This window comes from Erpetoichthys calabaricus, chromosome 3, assembly GCF_900747795.2.
Source record: "Erpetoichthys calabaricus chromosome 3, fErpCal1.3, whole genome shotgun sequence".
NCBI classification, from domain to species: Eukaryota; Metazoa; Chordata; class Cladistia; order Polypteriformes; family Polypteridae; genus Erpetoichthys; species Erpetoichthys calabaricus.
Genome location: NC_041396.2, coordinates 297078304 through 297100909, shown reverse-complemented (window position 1 = coordinate 297100909; position 22606 = coordinate 297078304). Strand labels below are relative to the sequence as shown.

At 41.6% G+C, this 22606-nt stretch overlaps 1 protein-coding gene across 1 annotated transcript in view; it reads right to left on the bottom strand.

Annotated features, from left to right (window-relative positions):
• Positions 1–3705: 3705 nt before the first annotated feature.
• Positions 3706–22606, bottom strand: part of pfdn5 (prefoldin 5) — a 38019-nt gene continuing 19118 nt past the window's right edge. Inside the window, exons 4-6 of the mRNA XM_028796236.2 lie at positions 19561–19635; positions 11767–11872; positions 3706–4158 (exon numbers count right to left, since the gene is read on the bottom strand). Of these exons, the coding sequence (XP_028652069.2) occupies positions 4079–4158; positions 11767–11872; positions 19561–19635 (261 nt within the window). The 3' untranslated portion in view covers positions 3706–4078. The remainder of the gene's footprint in view (positions 4159–11766; positions 11873–19560; positions 19636–22606) is intronic.

The window sequence follows — 22606 nt, the reverse complement described above, 5'->3', positions numbered from 1 at the left end:
GGTGTCATACCGAGATCCTTTGCACAGACACTCAACAGTGGGCAGAGAGATTCATCGAGTGACATCATCGCTTGCCTCCAGCCTCAAAGACTGCAAGCCACCCAATCGAGATCCCAGATGGAGAGACAGACTGAAGAGGGCTCTCCCGCCGAGTCATCTTTGGGATGGACCTGTGCCTCCCTTTGGTTGCTATGTGGCTTTTAGGTAAAATACATTCCAGCCACTGAAGAGCTCTGCAAAATATACTGAAACAATTTCAATTTAGCAAAGCTTTCTGGTTTACTAGGCGGCTCCGCTCCCTGCTCGCTTCGCTTGCCAACCCCTGGTCTTGGGTAACCCGAAATACATTTGAAAGAGATTACTGTCTGTGTTGGTAATTGTTACATATGTATCATGTCCACTGTCACGATATCTGTAGGTCTATGTAATATATGTAAATGAGAATAGCAGTCTAAGTGTTATGTTATGCAAGTATAGAATGTCTTTGAGTTTGCGCAGATCTATGTATGAGATATATTGGAGTGTAAAGGTGTAGATGACGTACATAGGATATCTTTACACACAACATTTGTAGTAAAGATGGCGTGTTGTCCTTGAGTGAGTATTGAGCCTGTGTTTTCTGTGGTTGTACTGTTAATATTGTATTACTGTAATGTGATTCACATATGTTGTGTTGCACTTACTGTTAAAATCACTTATTTACGTTAGTTGAGCTCTTTCGTTTCTGAGCCGTGGGTACCTCGCTTGCGGTGTATAGGCGCATGTGCCCTCCGTACTGTCTCAGGTGTGACTATGCTGTGCTTTGTGGACGTTTAGGGACTCCGTACTTTGTCTGGTTTGACTGCGGGGTGGAACGCCAAAGCCTCTTCTGTTTGTGTTTTCTGTGAGTACATGGAGCCGTGACCGTGTCTCCATTAGTTATACGTTGTTTACCGTTAGTAATATGGATATTTGCACTTACTGTTAATACGGAGCGTTTTCTGTGGTTGTACTGTTAGTAATGCATCACTGTAATGTGGTTCACATATGCTGTGTAGTTTGGACGTGTGAAGATGCCGTATGTTTAATACGGAGCGTTCGTTTATTCTTATTACCCATCTGGTGTCGAGCCTGTGTTTTCTGTGGTTGTACTGTTAATATTGTATTACTGTAATGTGATTCACATATGTTGTGGAGTCCGGATCTGTGTGGTTTATGCTTGCGGTGTGTTATGGACCATGCTGTGTAGTGTGGACGTTTAGTTCAGAAGTGCGTTGTAGGCGCCTGCGCCTTTCGTACTTTCCCGCGCCTTCCGTACTATCTTTGTGGACCTGTGGGGCCTCCGTAGCCTCTTCCGTCTGACTCTGGGGTGCAGCGCAGAATCCTCTTTTTTGTGTGGCTGTGTCGTTAGTTGTTAGCTATGGGCATGTTGTTGCTTCATGTCTTATTTACGTTAGGTGAGCTCTTTCGTTTTTGGGCCGTGACTCCTTCATTCGCGGTGGATCACACTACGCTTGAGGTTTATGAGACGCACGCCTGCACACTATGTCTCATGGTCCCATCACCGTGTACCTGCGTCCATATCCGGTTTATTCTCAGTTAGTAATAAGGATCAGCACATCTAACTGATTTGGAGCAAAGATCACAGAAAGCCAGAATCGGAGCGATTCCAAAGTCATCTGCTGGGGTCAAACGCCTGCCTCTGAGATTTAGAAAGGGATAAGAGACTTCAGATCAGTCACTTTTATGCTTTGTCAGTTTGTTCAGCTTAAAACCCACTGCTCTTACTTCAGGTGGACTCTGTCATGGGACCCTCCTTTTCATTATTTACTGTGCCTCCTTCCCCTTGACAATATCTTTTGTAAAATATGACATTAGCTTCCACTGTTACGCTCATGACACCCAGCTCTACCTCACTAGCAAACCTTATTGATTTCACAGCAGAAATTAAGTCCTGGTTTTCTTCAAATTTTCTTATATTAAACGGTGACAAAATTGAGGTTCTCTTCATTGGTACAAAATCAGCATTATCCTAAAAACTGATCATTTTTTGTTTTTATTGATAACCTGTGGGGAAGGGGAAACAGAGGAGTTAAGAGTCTGGGAGTCATCCTTGATATTATCTTTGTCTTTTCAGTTCCAAATCAGTAATATCTCCCAGTCTGCGTAACATTAATGGCATTCTCCAAACAGCACTGCTCTCCTTGTTCATAACCTTGTTACTTGTCTCTTGTTGTAATTCCCTTTTCTTTGGTCTTTCTTGCAAATCCTTTTATAGGCTTCAACAGATCCAGAATTCAGCTGCCCGCCCACATCATTACTAGAACCCCCTCTATTCACCATATCCCCTCCCGTCTTGCAGCTGCTTCACTGGCTTCCTGTTAAATCCACATTCAATTCAAAATTCTCCTGTTAACGTTTAACACTAGAATTACCAGAGCCTACGAAAAAACTCGTAAATCCGTCCCACCTTAAATCGCGTCTTAAATCCGTTTGCACCTCTCCACTAGAGTCCTTTGTCATCTAAATGTGCTGATAAACAAAAGCTACTAGCAGCCAGCTATTCCATCCCCCCCACCGACTTAGAACGAATTTCTCCTAGCTCATGCCTTGCCTTGATTTGATTATCTGGGATTGAAGTGGAGTTTTAGAGTGGAAATAATATAGTGTTATTTGGAATACACGCATTTCATGTGTGTTCCGTTCCGTTCAGTAGTCTGTGAAAACACATTTTTAAAACAAACGTTTTTCATATTCTAATAGTAAATGACAAAATGTAGGCATAAACTATATAACGTATGAAGCCTGAAGTCCATATATCAAAGAAACACTTTCACAAAAGGTACAAATAAGAGAACACGTGCGCTGTTATTCAAAAATATAACTGCAAAAAAAAAAAAGCCACCTCACCCCTCCATATCTGTCCAACCTCCTCCACGCTGCCATTCCCTCCCGTACCCTTAGATCCTCTTCCTCCATCCACTTGACTGCCCCCTTCGTGTGTCTTACCACCATGGGGAGCTCTGGAACTCACTACCATCTGAGCTTAGAAATACTGACTCATTCTCACTTTTCAAATCTAAACTTAAAACTCATTTGTTTAAGACTGCTTTTTCTCTTTGACTCCAATTGCTCTGTCCGATTTTAAATTTTGTATTTTAGTGTTGCTTATAATGTGTGTTTTATCTATTGTTCGGTGTGCTTGAGTGTTTAGAAAGGCGCCTATGAATAAATAAAATGTATTATTAAAGCTTAGGGCAACAGGGACACAATGAAGCACTGGGCCCTTTCTTGACAGAAGAGGTGAACAAGCTCGGAGCTGAAGGAAACAACAATCAATGCTGTCCAATCGACAGATAAACACACTCCGGGAAATTCGTTTGTGAAATAAAGTCTATTCCGGGGTAGCACATTGGCAAAGGAGTTCGTGCTGCTGCCTTACTATCCCAGCATTCCCAATTCTAGTTGTGTCTGAGAGGATTTTTTGTTGATGCTCGGGTTTTTTTCCTATGTCCCTAAAGACGTGCTAGTGAGGTCTAAACTGGCTCATTGTGAGCGAGTGCCTGAGTGAGTGGTGGGCACCCTACAAATTCACTGTCACTTTGTTCCTAGTTGTTTCCTGCTTCATGCCTACAGCACCCAAGTGGGCCTAAACTGAACTAAGCGGGTTTAAGAAGGTACAGAAAAGCAATCTGTATATGCCTTCTTCCAAGAAAATGGCCCCAGTTGCTGAAACACAGTGGCTTTATTCGTTTCTCATGTCCCACAATTCAGTGCTTAAATACAAAATACAATAAACCTAACAGGCACACCGCTGCAAAACATTACTGGTACTGCAAATGAACATTACCTTTGTTCCTAACTGCTTTTAAAACAAAGTCTTTCCTTAAAAAAAGAAATGTGTTCTCAGGGAATGAAAATCCAAAAAAAAAAAAAAATAAATAATTCAAATAATTCATCATTCTTGTCTTGTAGGTTGAGTTTTTGTTGTCTTCACTCTCCCTTCAGCCGAGTGGGAGATCAACCAGAAGCTCACTAGAGTTTCCCACCAGTCCTGTCTTTCCAAACGTACTGGCATGTTGATCTTAAAAGAGACATTCTATGCTTTAGCTGTGCTGGACTGAGGGTTCTGTGTTGCATGCAGTTGCTGGATCTTCATGTTCATCACTTCAACAACAGCTGAAGAGGGGGGGGGGACAAAACAATATATTATTAGCCATTTTCCAGGTTTACTCAGCTCAGCCAGTTACCCTCAAATCTTTTCTTCCAGTTACCTGCTGTCCTAGGCTTTGAGGTGAGACCCATTCTTTTCCTATCATCTGACACCACTGGCCAATCACGTCTTCTCTGGGCCTCACCGCCCCCACCCCACCTATCTCGGTGTACACCTTTTCAACCAATCATCTTCTGCCTTTCACTCCACCTGTCCAAACCAGTTCAGTCTATTTCTCCTAACGTATCACCATCACGTCAAATGCTTCTCTCGATATTAGAGGGCCCAAAAAAAGAATTGTACTGTAGAAAAGACAAGTGTGAGTTCTTGATGAGTTGGCTGAGGTGCTCAGGACTGGCCTCGTCTATGACTGGGTTATAACTGACTGGACCCTCGCAGACTTTGATTTTCTCCAGAGATGCTGCTGTCTGGGGTTTAGGTTTTCACCCTCCATTAACAGCTTGGCTTCTCACCAGATGTTCACCATCTATCTTCCCAATCTTTATTAACCATCAGAGATAGAAACATATGCAAAATCTCAGGAAGGCAGCTGGAACCAATGTGTGTGGCACCATCATAACTGGTCAGTCACATTCTCCATTTTAATGTCTAGTCATTCAACAACAGCCTCTTCAGCGTGTCTGCATAATATTAGATATACAGGTGCTGGTCATAAAATTAGAATATCATGACAAAGCTGATTTATTTCAGTAATTCCATTCAAAAAGTGAAACTTGTATATTAAGATTCATTCATTACTATCAGAGAAACATGGGCTCTCATAACACCTGAGCAGTGCCACAGACTGATCGACTCCATGCCACGCCGCATTGCTGCAGTAATCCAGGCCAAAGGAGCCCCAACTAAATATTGAGCGCTGTACATGCTCATACTTTTCATGTTCATACCTTTCAGTTGGCCAACATTCTAAAAATCCTTTTTTTGCATTGGTCTTAATTGATATTCTAATTTTCCGAGATACTGAATTTGGGACTTTCATTGTCAGTTATAATCATCAACATTAAAAGAAATAAACATTTGAAATACATCAGTCTGTGTGTAATGAATGAATCTAATATACAAGTTTCACTTTTTGAATGGAATTACTGAAATAAATCAACTTTTGTCATGATATTCTAATTTTATGACCAGCACCTGTAGTGCCAGCTACATGATTGGCTGTTTGCATTAGAGAACAACACACAACAAATGTCATGTTTTTCCAATATTACTTAGAATAAATTCAGAAAGTATTCAGATCCCTTCACTTTTTCACATACTTTGCATAAATTCAGAAAGTATTCAGATCCCTTCACTTTTTCACATTTTGTTATGTTGTACTCACATTAGGTACAACTGCTAAGTACCGTGCCCAAGCGTGACTGTCCCCCCATCCCTACCCCAAACTGACCTGCACTCACACTGCGCTTAATGTTCTGGGCCCGGGCTTGCTTTCATAATGGTCACGTGACTTTGTGTAAAGTCAAAACAAGATCTGAACACGGAGTGACAGCATGCTTGTCAAAAGTATTTTCCTTATTTTGTGTTTTTTTTTTGGAGTTGTGTAGGGCAGGATGACGCTCTACCATCTTATAGACTTAAGAGTGTGCAGAGAAGCGTTTTGCTGATAATTGTGCTGCACGTATGAGAAGATTCTTACAGAGACAAATGATATTAAGGGGGCAATTTGAAGCTTTTCTTGCCAACTACAATTCACGTTCATCTGTAAGTGGACAATAAAAACCGGTTTACAACTCAAATGGTATTGAATAAAATGAGAACCTGACTTGTTGCATCACTGACATCACTTCTGTTTTCTGTACTCGGGTACATTTAGCGACCACACTGTTCCGGAATTCTACTGTACCATGCCAAGGAACACCTCTTCCAAGTGGGCCAGGGCATGGTACAGTTGGCCCCGCACAGAGCAATCACATTAATCAAATGAACTAGAATTTGGGAGGTTACATTCAGACAAACGTGCTCAGGCACAGAACAAACCGTAAGTGTGAGTACATCCTTATACGAACATCGATTAAATTATTATTTTCCCCAACATCAAGCAACACTCGTTACCATGGAATGAGAAAGTAAGAACAGGATATTAGACATTTTTGCAAATTTATTAAAAAAAAAAAAATAAAATAAAAAAAAAATCACACTGGCACAAGTATTCAGAACCTTTGCTACAACACTTGAAATTGGGCTTTGGTGCATCCCACTGAGATGTCTGGACTAAACCTGATTTGGCCATTATTAGGAAAGGCACACGCCTGTCAACAGAAGATCTCACAGTTGAGCAAAAACCAAACCATACAGCCAAAGGAATTGTCTGCACAGCTTAGGGACAGGATTGTGTCAAGACACTGATCTGGGGAAGCCTAAAAAAAATTCCTGGAGCACTGATGGTTCTCAGAGCACACCGGCCTCGCATCTTTTTTAAATGGAAACTTTATAACAACCAGGACTCTTCCTAGAGCTGGTCATCCAGCCAAACTGCAATTGTGGGAGAAGGGCCTTGATAAGATAGGTGATCAAGAACCTGTACGAAGATGGAAGAAACTTCCAGAAGGACAACAATCCACTGCACCACTCTACTAATTTGGGCTTTGTGAGTGGCCACACAGTAAATGTTGGATCAGTACTAAAATCTTGACTTTGGACTGGACCTCAGTACCACTACCAGAATGGTTCCAAAGCAAATAATGGATAACTCCTAACGAACCCTTACGCCAGACTCCCTGATCCACTGCACAGTTGCTTTCCTCTTTGGTGCACTGCCCGATGGCACCAAACTAGGCATTAAGTCCCTCTTGACAGCCAAGATATCCCATTTCCAATTTGGGGGAATGTCTTGTGTAAAGTTCTGGGTGCACTGAAGTAAATAAGGGGCGAGATGCCCCACCATCACCACTCCCTAAACCTCCAATGAGATTCACCAGGCGGTGCAGATATTGGGAATTGAGAGGGAAACTGACATTTACTTCTGTTATAGAAAATTTGGAACTGCTGTTACCGCATTTTAAAATTTTCTATACTTTTTCAGTACCGGTATACTGTGTAACCGTACCAGACAGAAGCCTCTCCTTATTAAAGACATGGAAACTTGCCTGGCGTCTGCAAAAAGGCACCTGAAGGATTCTCAGACTGAAAAACAAGATTCTCTGGACTGATTAAACCAAGATCAGCATCATGTCAGAAGGAAACCAGGCTCCGCTCATCACTTGTGCAATACTGCTCTAACAATAAAGTATGTTGTTGGCAGCTTCATGCAATGGGGTTGTTTTTCAACAACAGAGGCTGGGAGACTAGTCAGATATGAGAAAAAGCTGAACAGAGCAAAGTACAGAGATATCCTTAACCCCTTAACCGCCCTGTGCCGGATATATCCGGCACCGTTGTTTTATTGCTAACGCCATACTGCCGGAATTGTCCGGCACATTTGCCTGTGGTTATGTGAATGCCTGGCACGTAGTACAACTGACAGTTTGGCGTGGGTATTATTACTACGTTTTATTTCGACAACTCTGCGCTTGTATTGGCCGATCACGTGATGTGATTCGAAAGTGAAAGCTGTGAATATGGCGAAAAGTAAACTGACTTCAAGTGAGGCTTTGCAGGCGATTTTGGACAGTTCTGATCATGATTGTAGCAGTTCTGAAGAAGATTTTAGCGACAATGATGATCAGCAACGTGCGCTGCATGATACTGTGAATGAAGACGCATCGGATAACGGCGATGAGTGGGTGTATCCCCAGCATCTCAACTGGACTGCTGCCCGAGGTGAACTACCTTTTCTGCATCCGTTTGAGGCAACGTGTGGCTTTACTGTTGATGTAAACAATTACACTGCTGAGCAGTTTTATGAGCTGTTTGTGTCACCTGATTTGATCAGACATTTTGCTAATCAGACAAATCTGTATGCAGCACAGTTTATTGAGAAAAATCCCAATTTACCTCCACATTCCCGTGTTCGTGCTTGGTTTGACACTGATGAAAACGAATGAAAAAATTCATTGGGATTTTTGATGTTGATAGGAATAATCAGAAAACCAGATATTGAGATGTACTGGTCTACAGATCCTATGTATGCAACACCTATTTTTGCAGCTGTCATGACACGTAACCGATTCTCTTTGCTGCTGAAATTCTTTCATTTGAATGACAACAGAAATGAGCCAGATAAGAAAGATCCAAACCGCGACCGCTTGTTCAAGCTACGTCCTTTGATTGATCATTTATTTGAAGCATTTCAGTTGCCCTACATGCCAGGACCGTCAGTTGCAGTTGATGAAAGTTTATTGTTGTGGAAGGGTCGCTTACAGTTTCGACAGTATCTACCATTGAAAAGGGCACGGTTTGGTATCAAGATGTTTTGCTTAGCTGAGAATTCAGGTTACATTTATAGATTTCGTGTATACACTGGCAAAGAGGATCCTATGAGTAGTATTTCAGCAGTGTTGCCAGATGAATGTAAGGACTTTGGACTTTCAGAAAAACGCTGTGGTGTCTGTTCAAAGAAGGGTCAGCGTAGAGACGTCAGGACCTTCTGCTCAAAGTGTCCCAGCAATCCGGAACTTTGTGCAGTTCCCTGCTTTGGCCTGTGGCACAGCAAACTCAAATACTGGGAATGAAACTATGATTGACTGAACTACTTTTGACTTTTGAATTACTTTTGACTGTTCCGTTTTGAAGTAGACAATAAATCCAGAAGCCTGAGAAAAGGTACATTTTGTGTTTTATTATGTGTTTGCCCATTTCTAGAACTTACACAACATTTAGTGGTCAATACTGCTTGAATAAATGTAAAAAATGTAAAAAAGTAAAAAAACAAATTGTTCAGATTTCGCCTGGCGTGGGGAATATTTAGGGAGTTGGCGGTTAAAGGGTTAAGGAGAACCTGCTTCAGAACACGCTGCACCTCAGACTGAGCTAAGTCTCCCATTCCAACAAAGACAATAACCCTAAGCACAAAGCAAACACAACACAGGAGTGGTACAGGGACAACTCTGGGAATGCCCTTGAGTGGCCCAGCCAGGGCCCAGACTTGAATCCAATGCAATGTCTCTGGAGTGACCTGAAAAACAGCTCTCTACCGACAATCTCCATCTACAGGTAAGCTGACAGAGCTTGAGAGGATCTGTAGAGAAGAATGGCAGAAAATCCCCAAATCCAGGGGTGTGAAGCTTGTGGCGTCAGACCCAAGAAGACTTCAGACCATAATACCAAGGGCTTCTATGAAGTACGGAGCAAAGGTCTGAATACTTGTTTTTTTTTTTAATTTTTAATAAATTTGCAAAAATGTCTAAAGACCTTTTTTTCCCCCCGCCACTTTGTTGTTCTGGGGTATTGAATGCTGTTTTAATGAGGAAAAAATGAGAAGTTTAGCATTAAAATGAGTAGGCTGGAATATTAGTCTGAATACTTTCTGAATCCATTCTATGCTCAGTATAAAACAGTGTCCAGATACAAAACTGACATTCTGTACTTTAGTCTCATAGTATTCTTTTCACCTACAGAACACATGATAACATACAGCCAGGTCCACAATTTCATAATTTTGTCTTTGTATACCACCACAATGGATCTGAAATGAAGAAATGATTAAGTGACTGACGTGTAGACTTAAAGCATGAATTCAAAGGGTTTAACAGAAATACTGTATGAGCCCTTTAGGAATGACAGCCATTTTTATACCTGGTTGCACCATTTACAGGGGCTCAAAAGTAATTGGACAATTGACTTACAAGCTGTTCCACAGCCAGAAGGGAGCAGGTCCTTTATTATTTCATTTACTATTAAGCTAGTTAATTCTCAATATGAACTCTTAATATGATGTCCAAAGAGCTGTCCGTGCAAATTAAAAACAGGCCATCTGTTGGTAGAGAAGACAAAACAAACCCTTTAGAGAGACAGCAGAAACACCAGGAGTGGTCAAATCAACCATGTGGTACATTTTTTAAAGAGAAGGAATGCACTGGTGAGCTCAGCAACACCAGAAGGTCTGGAAAATCACAGAAAATAACTGTGCTGGATGATTGCAGAATTCTTTCCTTGGTGGAGAAAAAGAAATTCATGACATTTAGTCAAACCAAGACCACTTGTCTGGGAGGAAAACCTGTCAGTGCCAAAGTCTACAATCAGGAGAAGACTTCATGAAAGTAAAGTAAGAGGGTTTGCAAACCACTGGTAAACCTTAAGCATAAGGAGGACAGATTGGACTTTACCAGAAAACATTAAAAACAGTTTTGGAGCAGTTTTCTTTGGACAAATGAAACTAAGAACAATATGTACCAGGAAGATGGATAGAGAAGAGAGAGAACCGCTCATGATCTGTAGCCTACTACATCATCTGTGAAACACGGCAGAGGCAGTGCTATGGCATGGGTGTGTGTGACTGCCTCCGGAAGCCGGTCACTGATATTGACTGATGATGCAGTATGAATGCTGGCAGAAGTAACAGGATGAATTCTGAAGTGCACAGAGCTGTCTGTACTGTATGCTAAGATGCTACAAATGCTACAAAACTGACAGGACGACACGTCACAGTACAGATGGACAAGAGCCAAAACAAACCGTGACAGCAAACCAAGTGCTTTCAAGGAAAAAAAAAAGTGGAATATTTTTCAAATGGCCAAGTCAATCAACTGACCTCAACCCAACTGGAAATGCATTTAGCGTGCTGAAGACAAAACTGAAGGCAGAAAGTCCAACGAACAAGCAGCACCTGAAGACAGCGGCAGTGAAAACCTGGCACTTGGAGATGGTCATGGGTTCTGACTTCAGGCAGTCATTGACAGCAAATGACTTTTAACCAAATACTGAAAATGATTTGTTATACTTGTGATTATGTTAGTTTGTCCAAATACTTTTTGAGCCCATGGAAATGAGGGAACCATGAATAAAAATGTCTCATACAATGTTTTTGTTAAACCCTTAGAATTAAAACTGTAAGTCTATACATACACTATAATGACATCTTGATTGCTTTGTTTCAAATCCATCATGGTTGCACACAAAGCCAAAATTATGTAAATTGTATCACTGTCCACATACTTATGGACCTAACTGTGTAAGAAAAGTAACCCATGTCATTACCCCAGAATTTCAGCCTCTCACTGCACAAAATGCTTAGTACTCTACAATAAAAACCTTAGTTTAGCAATTTCTAAATTCATTCCAAAACACACAAACTGGTAAAATACAGCTGACTCGATTAGGGTAGGAGTCCAATTTAAAACAGAAATTGGAACAAAAACCTGCAGCCACAGGGAGTCTCCAAAAGAGAATTTGAGAATAGCTGCACCAGTGCAACTGACACAATTGTCACCTCAGAGGTGCCTTCTATGTGGCATGTGTGTACCTTCTCCACATTCATAGGAGTTTCCTCCATCTCTGAAGCGAAGTTTGGCTCGCATTTAGTACAAAATGCCTTTAACAGTTATATGCAAACTTAAATTATTTATTACTGCATTGTCTTTGTGATTAAATCACACCAGGTAGATGGATCTATCAACTTATTCTAGAATGCTAACTAGAGAGAGAAGGTTTTTAATGAAGCTTGTCCTACAAACCTTGCTTCATGGCATGCTTCTCCTGTAGTGCGGGTTGAATCTTCTCAATTTGCTTTGTAAGGAAATCAATCTTCCGCTTGAAGAAGTCTTTTGATTCGTCAACATTCTGGGCCAAGGAGAACAGTAAAACAAGTTAGGGATTAGAAGCAAAATGACTCCCTGCTCTCAAGGTTTCTTTATTTAGTCATGTTTATACAAGAAAACATGAAATTTACCTTTCGAGTTGCATCTAATAACAGGCAGAAAGAAATACAACCAACACTCTGTCCTACATACACTCACATCTGTAAGAACCATACCTTCAGACTCTCAAGAAAGAAAAATACCAATAGGACTTGCTTTATGTATTGGTGTCTGGCAGGTGTAACTGTTATGAGGCTTTTGTCCAACATGGCTTCCCATCTATGACTCCCCAACTGCAGTTACTAAATGGTTTCCAATCGATGTGCGAATCAGTGGTCAATTCCTCTACTGAATCCAGCTTTGTTAAAATGAGATTACTCACTTCATTTATCAATGCACCAAGTGTAGATTACTTTTTAAAGAAAATATACAGAACTATAAATATTAAATTACTAACAGATGCAGACTAACCTCATGTCTGAAAGACATGGTGAAGATCTTGTGCGGTTAAATGTGAGAGTTTCTAACCTCTCCACAAGAGGGAGCCTGAAGGCTGTACAAGGCATTCTACATTTATGGATTAACTGCATAGGCAAAACCAAACTGGCAAAATGGTTGCTGACAAGCTTCTCATTTTCATACATTTACCATATTTATGCCTCAGAGATGTGATCAGGAAAAATGGCTGAATCATGCAGGTTAGGCTGACTAGAGATTTCAAATCGACCCTCTGCAAATGTGTGTTTGTGCATGAATAGGTCCTACAATGACTGATGCCCCATTCAGGGCTGTTTCCTTTAACTTCATCAAGTGCTGCTTGAATAGGCCCAGTTCCTTGCAGCCCTGAAATGATTAAGCAGTTCTGAGAATGTTATGCTCTTTGCAGAGTACAGCCTCAGAGCACCACAGGTTTCCAGCTGTAATGCAATGCCAGTAGTTGTTAATCCACTCATCATTTACATCTATGAACACAATAAAAACACAGTGGTTTCAATCCAATTAAAATAAACTGATAATTTCTTCTCTTGGTGCCACTGCTCTACTGCCAAGCTGTTTAGCTGCCTATGGAAAAGTCATCTTAAAGGAGCACTGAAATCTTAGGGTAGAAGAGTCCTGTCATCAGATTGGTCGGCCCAGCACTGACTCCACTACAGAACGGCCAATAGGGAGAAGTGTCTTGTTGGCCGAGGTTTCTAGAACTCTGTCTGGCTTGTCTGACTTTTTCTACAACATGGTTCTACAATTAACCGATGGACAGATATTGTTTTTATATTTGTGTTCGTTAGTTCCTACTTTGTTTTTAATGTGTTTGAACAGATCTGTATCCTCATATGTGACAGTTCTGTATTTAGTGAGTGGTAGAATCTATTCTTGCATTATGCCTTGTAGATTGGACTGTTGTATTTATGAGGTGGCCATGACAGACTGGCCATCTAGTTCTGTGAAGAGGGTTACTTGTGTTCCGTTTTGCGTGTTGCATTTACCCAATACATTGATATCCACTGCGCGCCCAACCTACTTGCAAGGGGTCTCTCTTTAAATTGCCTTTCCCAAGATTTCTTCTGTTTTTTTTTTTCCACACTTATATTAGCTTCACCTGTTTGCTGTCTGGTACAAATCTTGTAATCGATATTTAACCCACTTCCTATTGTCCAAATGACTTGAAATTTTGCACGCTTACTTCTGATGACAATACATGAATCAATAATTAGTTTCACTAATTGATCGATTAATCCATGTTAAGACATGAAATTTTCATATGAAGGATACTTCAAGATTTCACCAATAGATGGCGCTAGTAACAGAAATATAAAGGTAAGGTCCACTGATTCGGTCTATCCTTTTTGCATCTTGTATAAAGATGTGTGCATATAAACGCCAAAGGAAGTGTTAAAATATTGATTACAAAATTATACTAAAACACCCCAAGACTAAAAAGTTGAATATATATATATATATATATATATATATATATACACATACACATATACAGTGGGTACGGAAAGTATTCAGACCCCCTTTAATTTTTCACTCTGTCATATTGCAGCCATTTGCTAAAATCATTTAAATTAATTTTTTCCCTCATTAATGTACACACAGCACCCCATATTGACAGACAAAAAAAAGAATTTTTGAAATTGTTGCAGATTTATTAAAAAAGAAAAACTGAAATATCACATGGTCCTAAGTATTCAGACCCTTTGCTCAGTATTTAGTAGAAGCACCCTTTTGAGCTAATACAGTCATGAGTCTTCTTGGGAAAGATGCAACAAGTTTTTCACACCTAGATTTGGGGATCCTCTGCCATTCCTCCTTGCAGATCCTCTCCAGTTCTGTCAGGTTGGATGGTAAACGTTGGTGGACAGCCATTTTTAGGTCTCTCCAGAGATGTTCAATTGGGTTTAAGTCAGGGCTCTGGCTGGGCCATTCAAGAACAGTCACAGAGTTGTTGTGAAGCCACTCCTTCGTTATTTTAGCTGTGTGCTTAGGGTCATTGTCTTGTTGGAAGGTAAACCTTCGGCCCAGTCTGAGGTCCTTAGCACTCTGGAGAAGCTTTTTGTCCAGGATATCCCTGTACTTGGCCGCATTCATCTTTCCCTCGATTGCAACCAGTCGTCCTGTCCCTGCAGCTGAAAAACATCCCCACAGCATGATGCTGCCACCGCCATGCTTCACTGGGGGGACTGTATTGGACAAGTGATGAGCAGTGCCTGGTTGTCTCCACACATACCGTTTAGAATTAAGGCCAAAAAGTTCTATCTTGGTCTCATCAGACCAGAGAATCTTATTTCTCACCATCTCAGAGACCTTCAGGTGTCTTTTAGCAAACTCCATGCGGGCTGTCAGTTGTCTTGCACTGAGGTATGTGTGGAGACAACCAGGCACTGCTCATCACTTGTCCAATACAGTCCCCCCAGTGAAGCATGGCGGTGGCAGCATCATGCTGTGGGGGTGTTTTTCAGCTGCAGGGACAGGACGACTGGTTGCAATCGAGGGAAAGATGAATGCGGCAAGTACAGGGATATCCTGGACAAAAACCTTCTCCAGAGTGCTAAGGACCTCAGACTGGGCCGAAGGTTTACCTTCCAACAAGACAATGACCCTAAGCACACAGCTAAAATAACGAAGGAGTGGCTTCACAACAACTCTGTGACTGTTCTTGAATGGCCCAGCCAGAGCCCTGACTTAAACCCAATTGAACATCTCTGGAGAGACCTAAAAATGGCTGTCCACCAACGTTTACCATCCAACCTGACAGAACTGGAGAGGATCTGCAAGGAGGAATGGCAGAGGATCCCCAAATCCAGGTGTGAAAAACTTGTTGTATTTTTCCCAAGAAGACTCATGGCTGTATTAGCTCAAAAGGGTGCTTCTACTAAATACTGAGCAAAGGGTCTGAATACTTAGGACCATGTGATATTTCAGTTTTTCTTTTTTAATAAATCTGTAACAATTTCAAAAATTCTTTTTTTTGTCTGTCAATATGGGGTGCTGTGTGTACATTAATGAGGGAAAAAATTAATTTAAATGATTTTAGCAAATGGCTGCAATATGACAAAGAGTGAAAAATTGAAGGGGGTCTGAATACTTTCCGTACCCACTGTGTGTGTGTATATATATTATATATATATATATATATATATATATATATATATTTTCACGGCATTCGAAGTCTGTGTCACAATCTGATAGTGTGGGTGGTTACCTACCAGGTAACGCTTTGTGGTTGGCCAGCAATCTGCTAACATCCGCCACGGTGCCCTCAGTTTGTGAAGAGCAGATCATAGAATGGTTGCAATAGTTTACTGTCAAATAAATGCAAAGAGTACACGACACGTGTTTCGCCCTCATTCTGGGCTCATCAGGTGTACACACTCCACTGCACTCCCTCTCGGGAAACGAACCTCGGACGTCAGCGTCAGAGGCGATGCCCCTAACGTTGCGCCACGGCGTGTGGTTCGTTTATTTGACAGCATGTAGATCGGGGGTAATTACATTCACGGCATTCGAAGTCTGTGTCACAATCTGATAGTGTGGGTGGTTACCTACCAGGTAACGCATATATATATATATATATATATATATATATATATATACACACACACACACACACACACCCCTTACAAGGTTTTTTTTTTTTAGGCATTTTTTTGTTGTCTTCATAGGGAGTGGAGGCTGGTGGGCTGTCAAAACAGGGCCTGTTAAAGCCCACTGAGACATTCCTTGTTAGATTTTGGGCTATATGTGGTGGTCATGGTTTCAAACCCATTAACACTGTAATCTTAGCAGTTTACATTTGATGGAGGAAGGAAAAAAAAAAAACAAGACAACAATATTCCTGCAGAAAAGAAAGCTCTGGAGAGTTAGGTAAGGTTTATCGGACCAAAGCACAAATCTGGCAAACAAGGCCAAATTACCTATATACACTATATGGTCAAAGGTATGTAAAGACCCCTCCAAAATTTGTAAGTTCAGGTGTTTCAGGTGCATTCATTTTTAACTGCTGTAGAAAATCAAGCTTGGAGCGATGCAGTCTCCATTGACAAACATTTGTTTGTACTGAAGAGCTCAGAGACTTTAAGCACACTGTCACAGCATGCCACCTTCGCCACAAGTCAATACATGAAATTCCTACTCTGCCAGACAAGCTGTGGTCAACTGTAAGTTATATTATTGTGTACTGAAAGTGTCTAGGAGCAACAACCATTCAGCCACGAAATGGTAGACCCCACAAACTGACAGAGAGGGGCCACCAAGAGCTGAAGAGCATGAAAATCACTGCTCCTAAATTGCATCAATCACAATGGACTTCCAAGCTGCCTCTGGAAGGAACATCTGCACAAGAACTGTGTAAAGTACAGTGGGTTTCCATGGTAGGTCAGCTGCACACAAGCCTAAGATAACTACAGTGGAACCTCAGTCTGCGAGCATAATTCGTTCCAGACACGTGCTTGTAGTCCAAAGCACTTGTATATCAAAGTAAATTTCCCCATAAGAAATAATGGAAACTCAGATGATTTGTTCCACAACCCAAAACTATTCATATAAAAACGATTAATACAAAATATAAAGTAAAAATACATAAAACAAATTAACCTGCACTTTACCTTTGAAAAGAATCACGGCTGGTGTGAGTGAATTTCTAAACTCTTGTGAGATTGCACCCAACGGGACGACACGCAGAAGAGCATCCCAAAGCAATCGCAGTCTCCCAGCGCTGTAGCAGTTCGGCGTAAAAGCGAATCCGAAAAGATCGCGGACATGCTGTAAGCGCCTGCCGTCGATGGGTGATACAATGAACAAGGAACATTATAAATGTGCAGGGCCCTGCCTGACTGCTGTGTCTGTGTATAAATAACCGCGCTGTTGCTGTTTCAAGCTGAATAAAGATGGTGTTGCTAAAGTACTGAGACTCAGCTTCGTGTTTTAGGGTGCAAGACGGGGACTCGCACGTCACAGCATGCGCATGCACTCACACACACACACACACGTGAGTGAGCGAGCACATACACACACCACACACACACGCGAGTGAGCGAGCAAATACACACACCACACACACAGTCACAATGCTAATGCTGTAGTAAACAGTATACGCTTGTACGGATGCTGACTATATGAGTGAGGCATGCCAACTCAGACAGAGAATAGGAGACGATTGCCCACAATCCCGCAGAGAGAGAGAGAAGAACCATCAGCACAGTTGTGATCACGACGCTCAGCAGACAAAGCGTATACATACTACTCGTACTGCAAGACCTTGCTCGTTTATTAAGTTAAAATTTATTAAAAATTTTTGCTCGTCTTGCAAAACACTCGTAAACCAAGTTACTCGCAAACCGAGGTTCCACTGTATGTGTAATGCAAAGCTGGTAGACACTGGATATATGAAGCAGCGGAAGTATGTTCTCTGCAGTGTGCAGTGACGTCTCACACTTCCCTACCTGGCAAACCGATGGACCAATCTGGGTTTGGCTGATGCCAGGAGAATGCTTCCTTCTGGGTAGCATACTGTCTACTGTAAAGTTTGGAGGACGAGGAGGGTTAATGGCATAGGGCTGGTTTTAGTGGTATGGGCAAGGACCCTTGGTTCCAGTGAAGGGTGCTGTTAATTCTACAGCTTATGAAGGTCCTATTCATGCATGGCTGTGCTCCTATGTACAAAGCTAGGTCCATAAAAAAATGGTGGAACTCGAGTGGGCAGCATGGTGGCACAGTGGGTAGTGCTACTGCCTCGAAGTAAGGAGACCTGGGTTTGCTTTCCGGGTCCTCCCTGCGTGGAGTTTGCATATTCTCCCTGTGTCTGCGTGGGTTTCCTCCCACAGTCCAAAGACATGCTGGTTAGGTGCACTGGCGATTCTAAAATTGTCCCTAGTGTGTTTGCTTGGTGTGTGTGTGTGTGTGTGTGTGTACACTGCGGTGGGCTGGCGCCCTACCCGGGGTTTGTTTCCTGCTTTACGCCCTGTGTTGGCTGGGATTGGCTCCTGCTGACCCCCGTAGTTAGGATATAACGGGTTAGATAGTGGATGGATGGATGGAACTCGAGTGGTCTGCACAGAGCCCTGAACTCATCTACTGAACACAATTGCAATGCAATGAACTGAGAGTGTTGATTGTGAGCCAGGTCTACCCGACCAACATCTATGCTTGACTTCACAAATGCTCTTTTGGCTGAATGGACACAAATCCCCACAGATACACTTCAAAATCTCGTGGAAAGAACAACAGAAGCTATTGCTACAAATGGATATCCAGCTCCACATCAGGTGTATTTCTACAACATGCACTTTGTTTTCAGGAACCGTTGCGTTTCTGTATGATGTAGGGTTCGGGCCACTTGTGGTCACTGTCCACTTTCATGTGTTGCTTTCCCATCGCACAGCAGGAATTGCAACATTTATGCAACATGATGTGACGAGTGGTGCAAATGGGTGTTCACGGGGGACGTATTGCATCAATGCGGTGCACCATGAAGAAGGGTATGAAGAGTGTTATGGTGCGAAGTTCATATTCACGGGGGGAAGACTATTTGCTTCAATATGGTGCATAGCACCGTGCACCACACATCCAGCTATGAAGAGTGATGCAGCGCATCAAAATGGTGCCAGTGCTTGTGGTCAACCAATCAGCACAATTCATCGGCCGAGACCTCCCCACAATAGTTCCTGGTTGAACAAAAAAGTACATAACCTGGAACAGGAGCTTAAAAACAAAAAAAAAGTACCAGGAACTACAAATTGCATAAGTTCTTATGGTGGGAATGCTAACAAAGTTTCTGTGTTTCTAAAAAGTCCCCTTTTCCTGAGGTGGGTATATTAATGCCCTCGGTTTTAGAATGAGATGCCCAGCAAGCTCATACGGAAGTGATGGTTAGGTGTCCACCAACATTTGACCATATAGTGTATATGATTGCCTTGTAAAAAAAGAAGTGACAGTAGTCTATCAGCCTTCAAGTCTTCCTTGCATTGGTACCACATTCTAAATGAGTGCCGACCCACAAGAGTTTTAATTTGTTAGTGGAAATTGACCACTGCCACAGGCGATTCCCACATGCTAGCAAAGCCAACTCAGATTTGAAAACACTTCACTCAGTGCAAGCAGATTATTTAGATAGGATTAAGTACAATTAAGCAGATGCGAACGTAAAAAAATAAAATAAAAAAAACTCACCTTTTCCACATAATAGCCAGTTCCAATATCAACTAGAACATGTTCAACATCATTTAGTACTCCTGGTACATACATCTAGGAAGTGGGAGAGCAGTTAAGGAGTCAACAACCAAGTGAACAGACAGATGATGACACGCTGCCCTACTGTGCGATTCTCATCCATTCCCAGAACACTCCTTTGTTAGGTGAATATTATTAATGTCATCACATAATTACTATTAATTTAAATGAGAAAAAATTTTTATATGTTACCCTGGCTCCAGCAAATTGACCCCTATTTTTGTTCAAATAAAACCAAACTCTGTGAATACTGACAGAATTTAGAAACAATTTTTTTTTGTTTGTTCTTTATTTTGTCTTATACAAGTATCTTGTATTAGGAATTTGTTAGTTTTCGCATACCCCTTGGGGTCAGAGCGCAGGGTCAGCCATTGTACAGCACCCCTGGAGTAACTGCAGGTTAAGGGTCTTGCTCAAGGGCCCAGAAGAGTAGGATCTATTTTGGCAGTGACGGGGATTCGAACTGGCAACCTTCTGGATACCAGTACAGATCCTTAGCCTCAGAGCCACCACTCTGCCCCTAGATGTCATCAAAACAAACCCTAATAAGACATTTCCCTTTAATAAGCTCCTTAGTGTTACGTAAACCCCCAGGTAAAACAAGCCAAAAACAGAATTTTTTTCAACAAGAAACATGTTGGCATGTGTAACATTGTGTAATTTCCCCCTACTTTCTCCTGTATAAATCTATGGCTAACACAGTACAACACTACTGCTATGTGTAACACAAACATGTACATATCAAAATGTCAACTTAAACACAGTAGGAAAGGCCTTTCTGGTGTTCACTGAGTACATGTCGTCCATGTGACATGTTCTGAACAAGTCTCCAATACACAACCCGGTGTTGCAATGGGGACAGTAGAAATGTGTTTCTTTGCACACTTTTCCAATTTCTTTTTCTTCCTTGTGCACAAGTAGGTAGAATGTCAGTGCCTGATTCACATGATGAACATACCCCACTGTACTACTGTAGGCTACCACAGCACACGGTTCAGTGGCTTCCACATTTCCTCAAACATGAACACGGACAGTTGCTGCATTGTGAAAAGTGCTTAGGGTGCCAGCATCTTTCATGTCCTTTCAGTAGATCACAACCATTTTGCCATGCGCCTAATTGCACCACGGTGAGCCTTCTCGCAAACAAATTGACCAGGCATATCACAGCAGTTCAGTCATACAGTGCCGTGTATGCATGTTTCACTATCCATGTCAATATCTGATAACCAATTCACCTTGTCAGCACCATTACTTTATTCAACTAGTGGCTCAGTTTCTTCTCAACTTGGCTTTACAGCTCCTCATTGTATTTTTGCCTGAAGACTCCACCCCACTTGTGAATACTGATGAGTTACCATAGAATGGGGTAAAACCTATACTAACAGGTTGGCAGCATCATGTAATTTTAATCGACTAGATGGTGGCAGTATACTGTACCATGCATTATTCAGGCTTAAAACTGTACATTGGACCATGTTAGCTATATTCTGAGGGGCATTCAGGGGGTGGTAACCATTTTTACATAGAATTCTGAGGCCAAGAAACACTTGGGGTTAACATCCTGGAGATGAAGTAACATTTATGTGTGGCTTATCACTCCAAAACTCACCACCTTTAAACAGAATGTGCTTTTGATTTGTGACATGTGACAGCTGGCTGCCCCACAGACTAAAAATGAAGCATCAGCAGTGAGTACAACAAACAGGCCGTTCAATTATGCAGGCTGAAGTTGGGTGAACTTAGAAGGACTAAAAAGATGCAAGGGTGTTAGGGCTAACAGCTACAGTTCAAAAGTCATTCCAAAAGTCTTCATAAATACGATAATTCAGCTTCAATGTGGTTCACAAGATAAAGTGTTTTTTATTGTTCAATTACATGATGTTTCATAAAATGGTTGTTCATAAAGAAGTATATGCAGTGTACATCAAATCTGACATATAAAGTGGCATGTGCAATTGACTGGTATGCAATTCTACGATGTTGATCCTCTTTTAGGCCGCCAAACTTTGCACAGATTTTCCATATGAACAGGTGAAGCCCATAGACCTCTAGGAGGCATTTTTAGGATTTGACGCTGATATGCAAATTTGCTTTACACTTTAAGTTTAGGTACTAAAATCTTGAACACTGAGAAAATTAGAAACATCTGTACACCTGCTTATCCATGCAGTTACCTAAACAGTTAATCACGTAGCTCACGTGCACGCATAAAATCATACAGATATAGGTAAGAAGCTTTAGTTCATGTTCACATCAAACATCAGGATGAGGGTAAAAAAGGAGATCTCAGCAATTTCAATCGTGTCATCACTGTTGGTGTCAGTCAGGCTAGTTCTAGTATTTCGCTAACGGATAATCTTTTGGGATTAACACGTACAGCAGTCTGTTTGCTCAGAATAGCGTGAAATACAAACATTACCAAATGAGTGGCAGCTCTGTGAAGAGAATCACCTTGTTGATGAGAGAGGTCAGAGGAGAATGGCCATTGAGGTTTGAGCTGACAGAAAGGCTACAGTACCTCAGATAACCACTCCTATACAATGATATTGAGCAGGAAAAGAATGCACAACATGTCTAACCTTGACGTGGATGGGTTACAACAGAATAAGACGACACTGGGTTCCACTCCTGTCAGCCAAGAACAGAAAGTTGATGCTGCAGTGGGCACTGGCTCACCAAACTAGACACCTGGAAGACTGGAATAATGTAGCCTAGTCCGATGAATCTTGATTTCTACTGAGATGTATAGATGGTAAGGTGAGAATTTGGCACCAACAGCATGAATCCATGCAACCAACCTGCCCTGTGTCAACATTCCAGGCTGGTGGTGGTGTAATAGTGTACAGAATCTTTTCTTGACACACTTTAGGCCTGTTAATACCAAACAAATGTCACTTGAATGCCATGGACTATTGAGTATTGTTGCTGACCATGTGCATCCCTTCCAGCATGATCATGGCCCATGTCACAAAGCAGAAGTCACCTC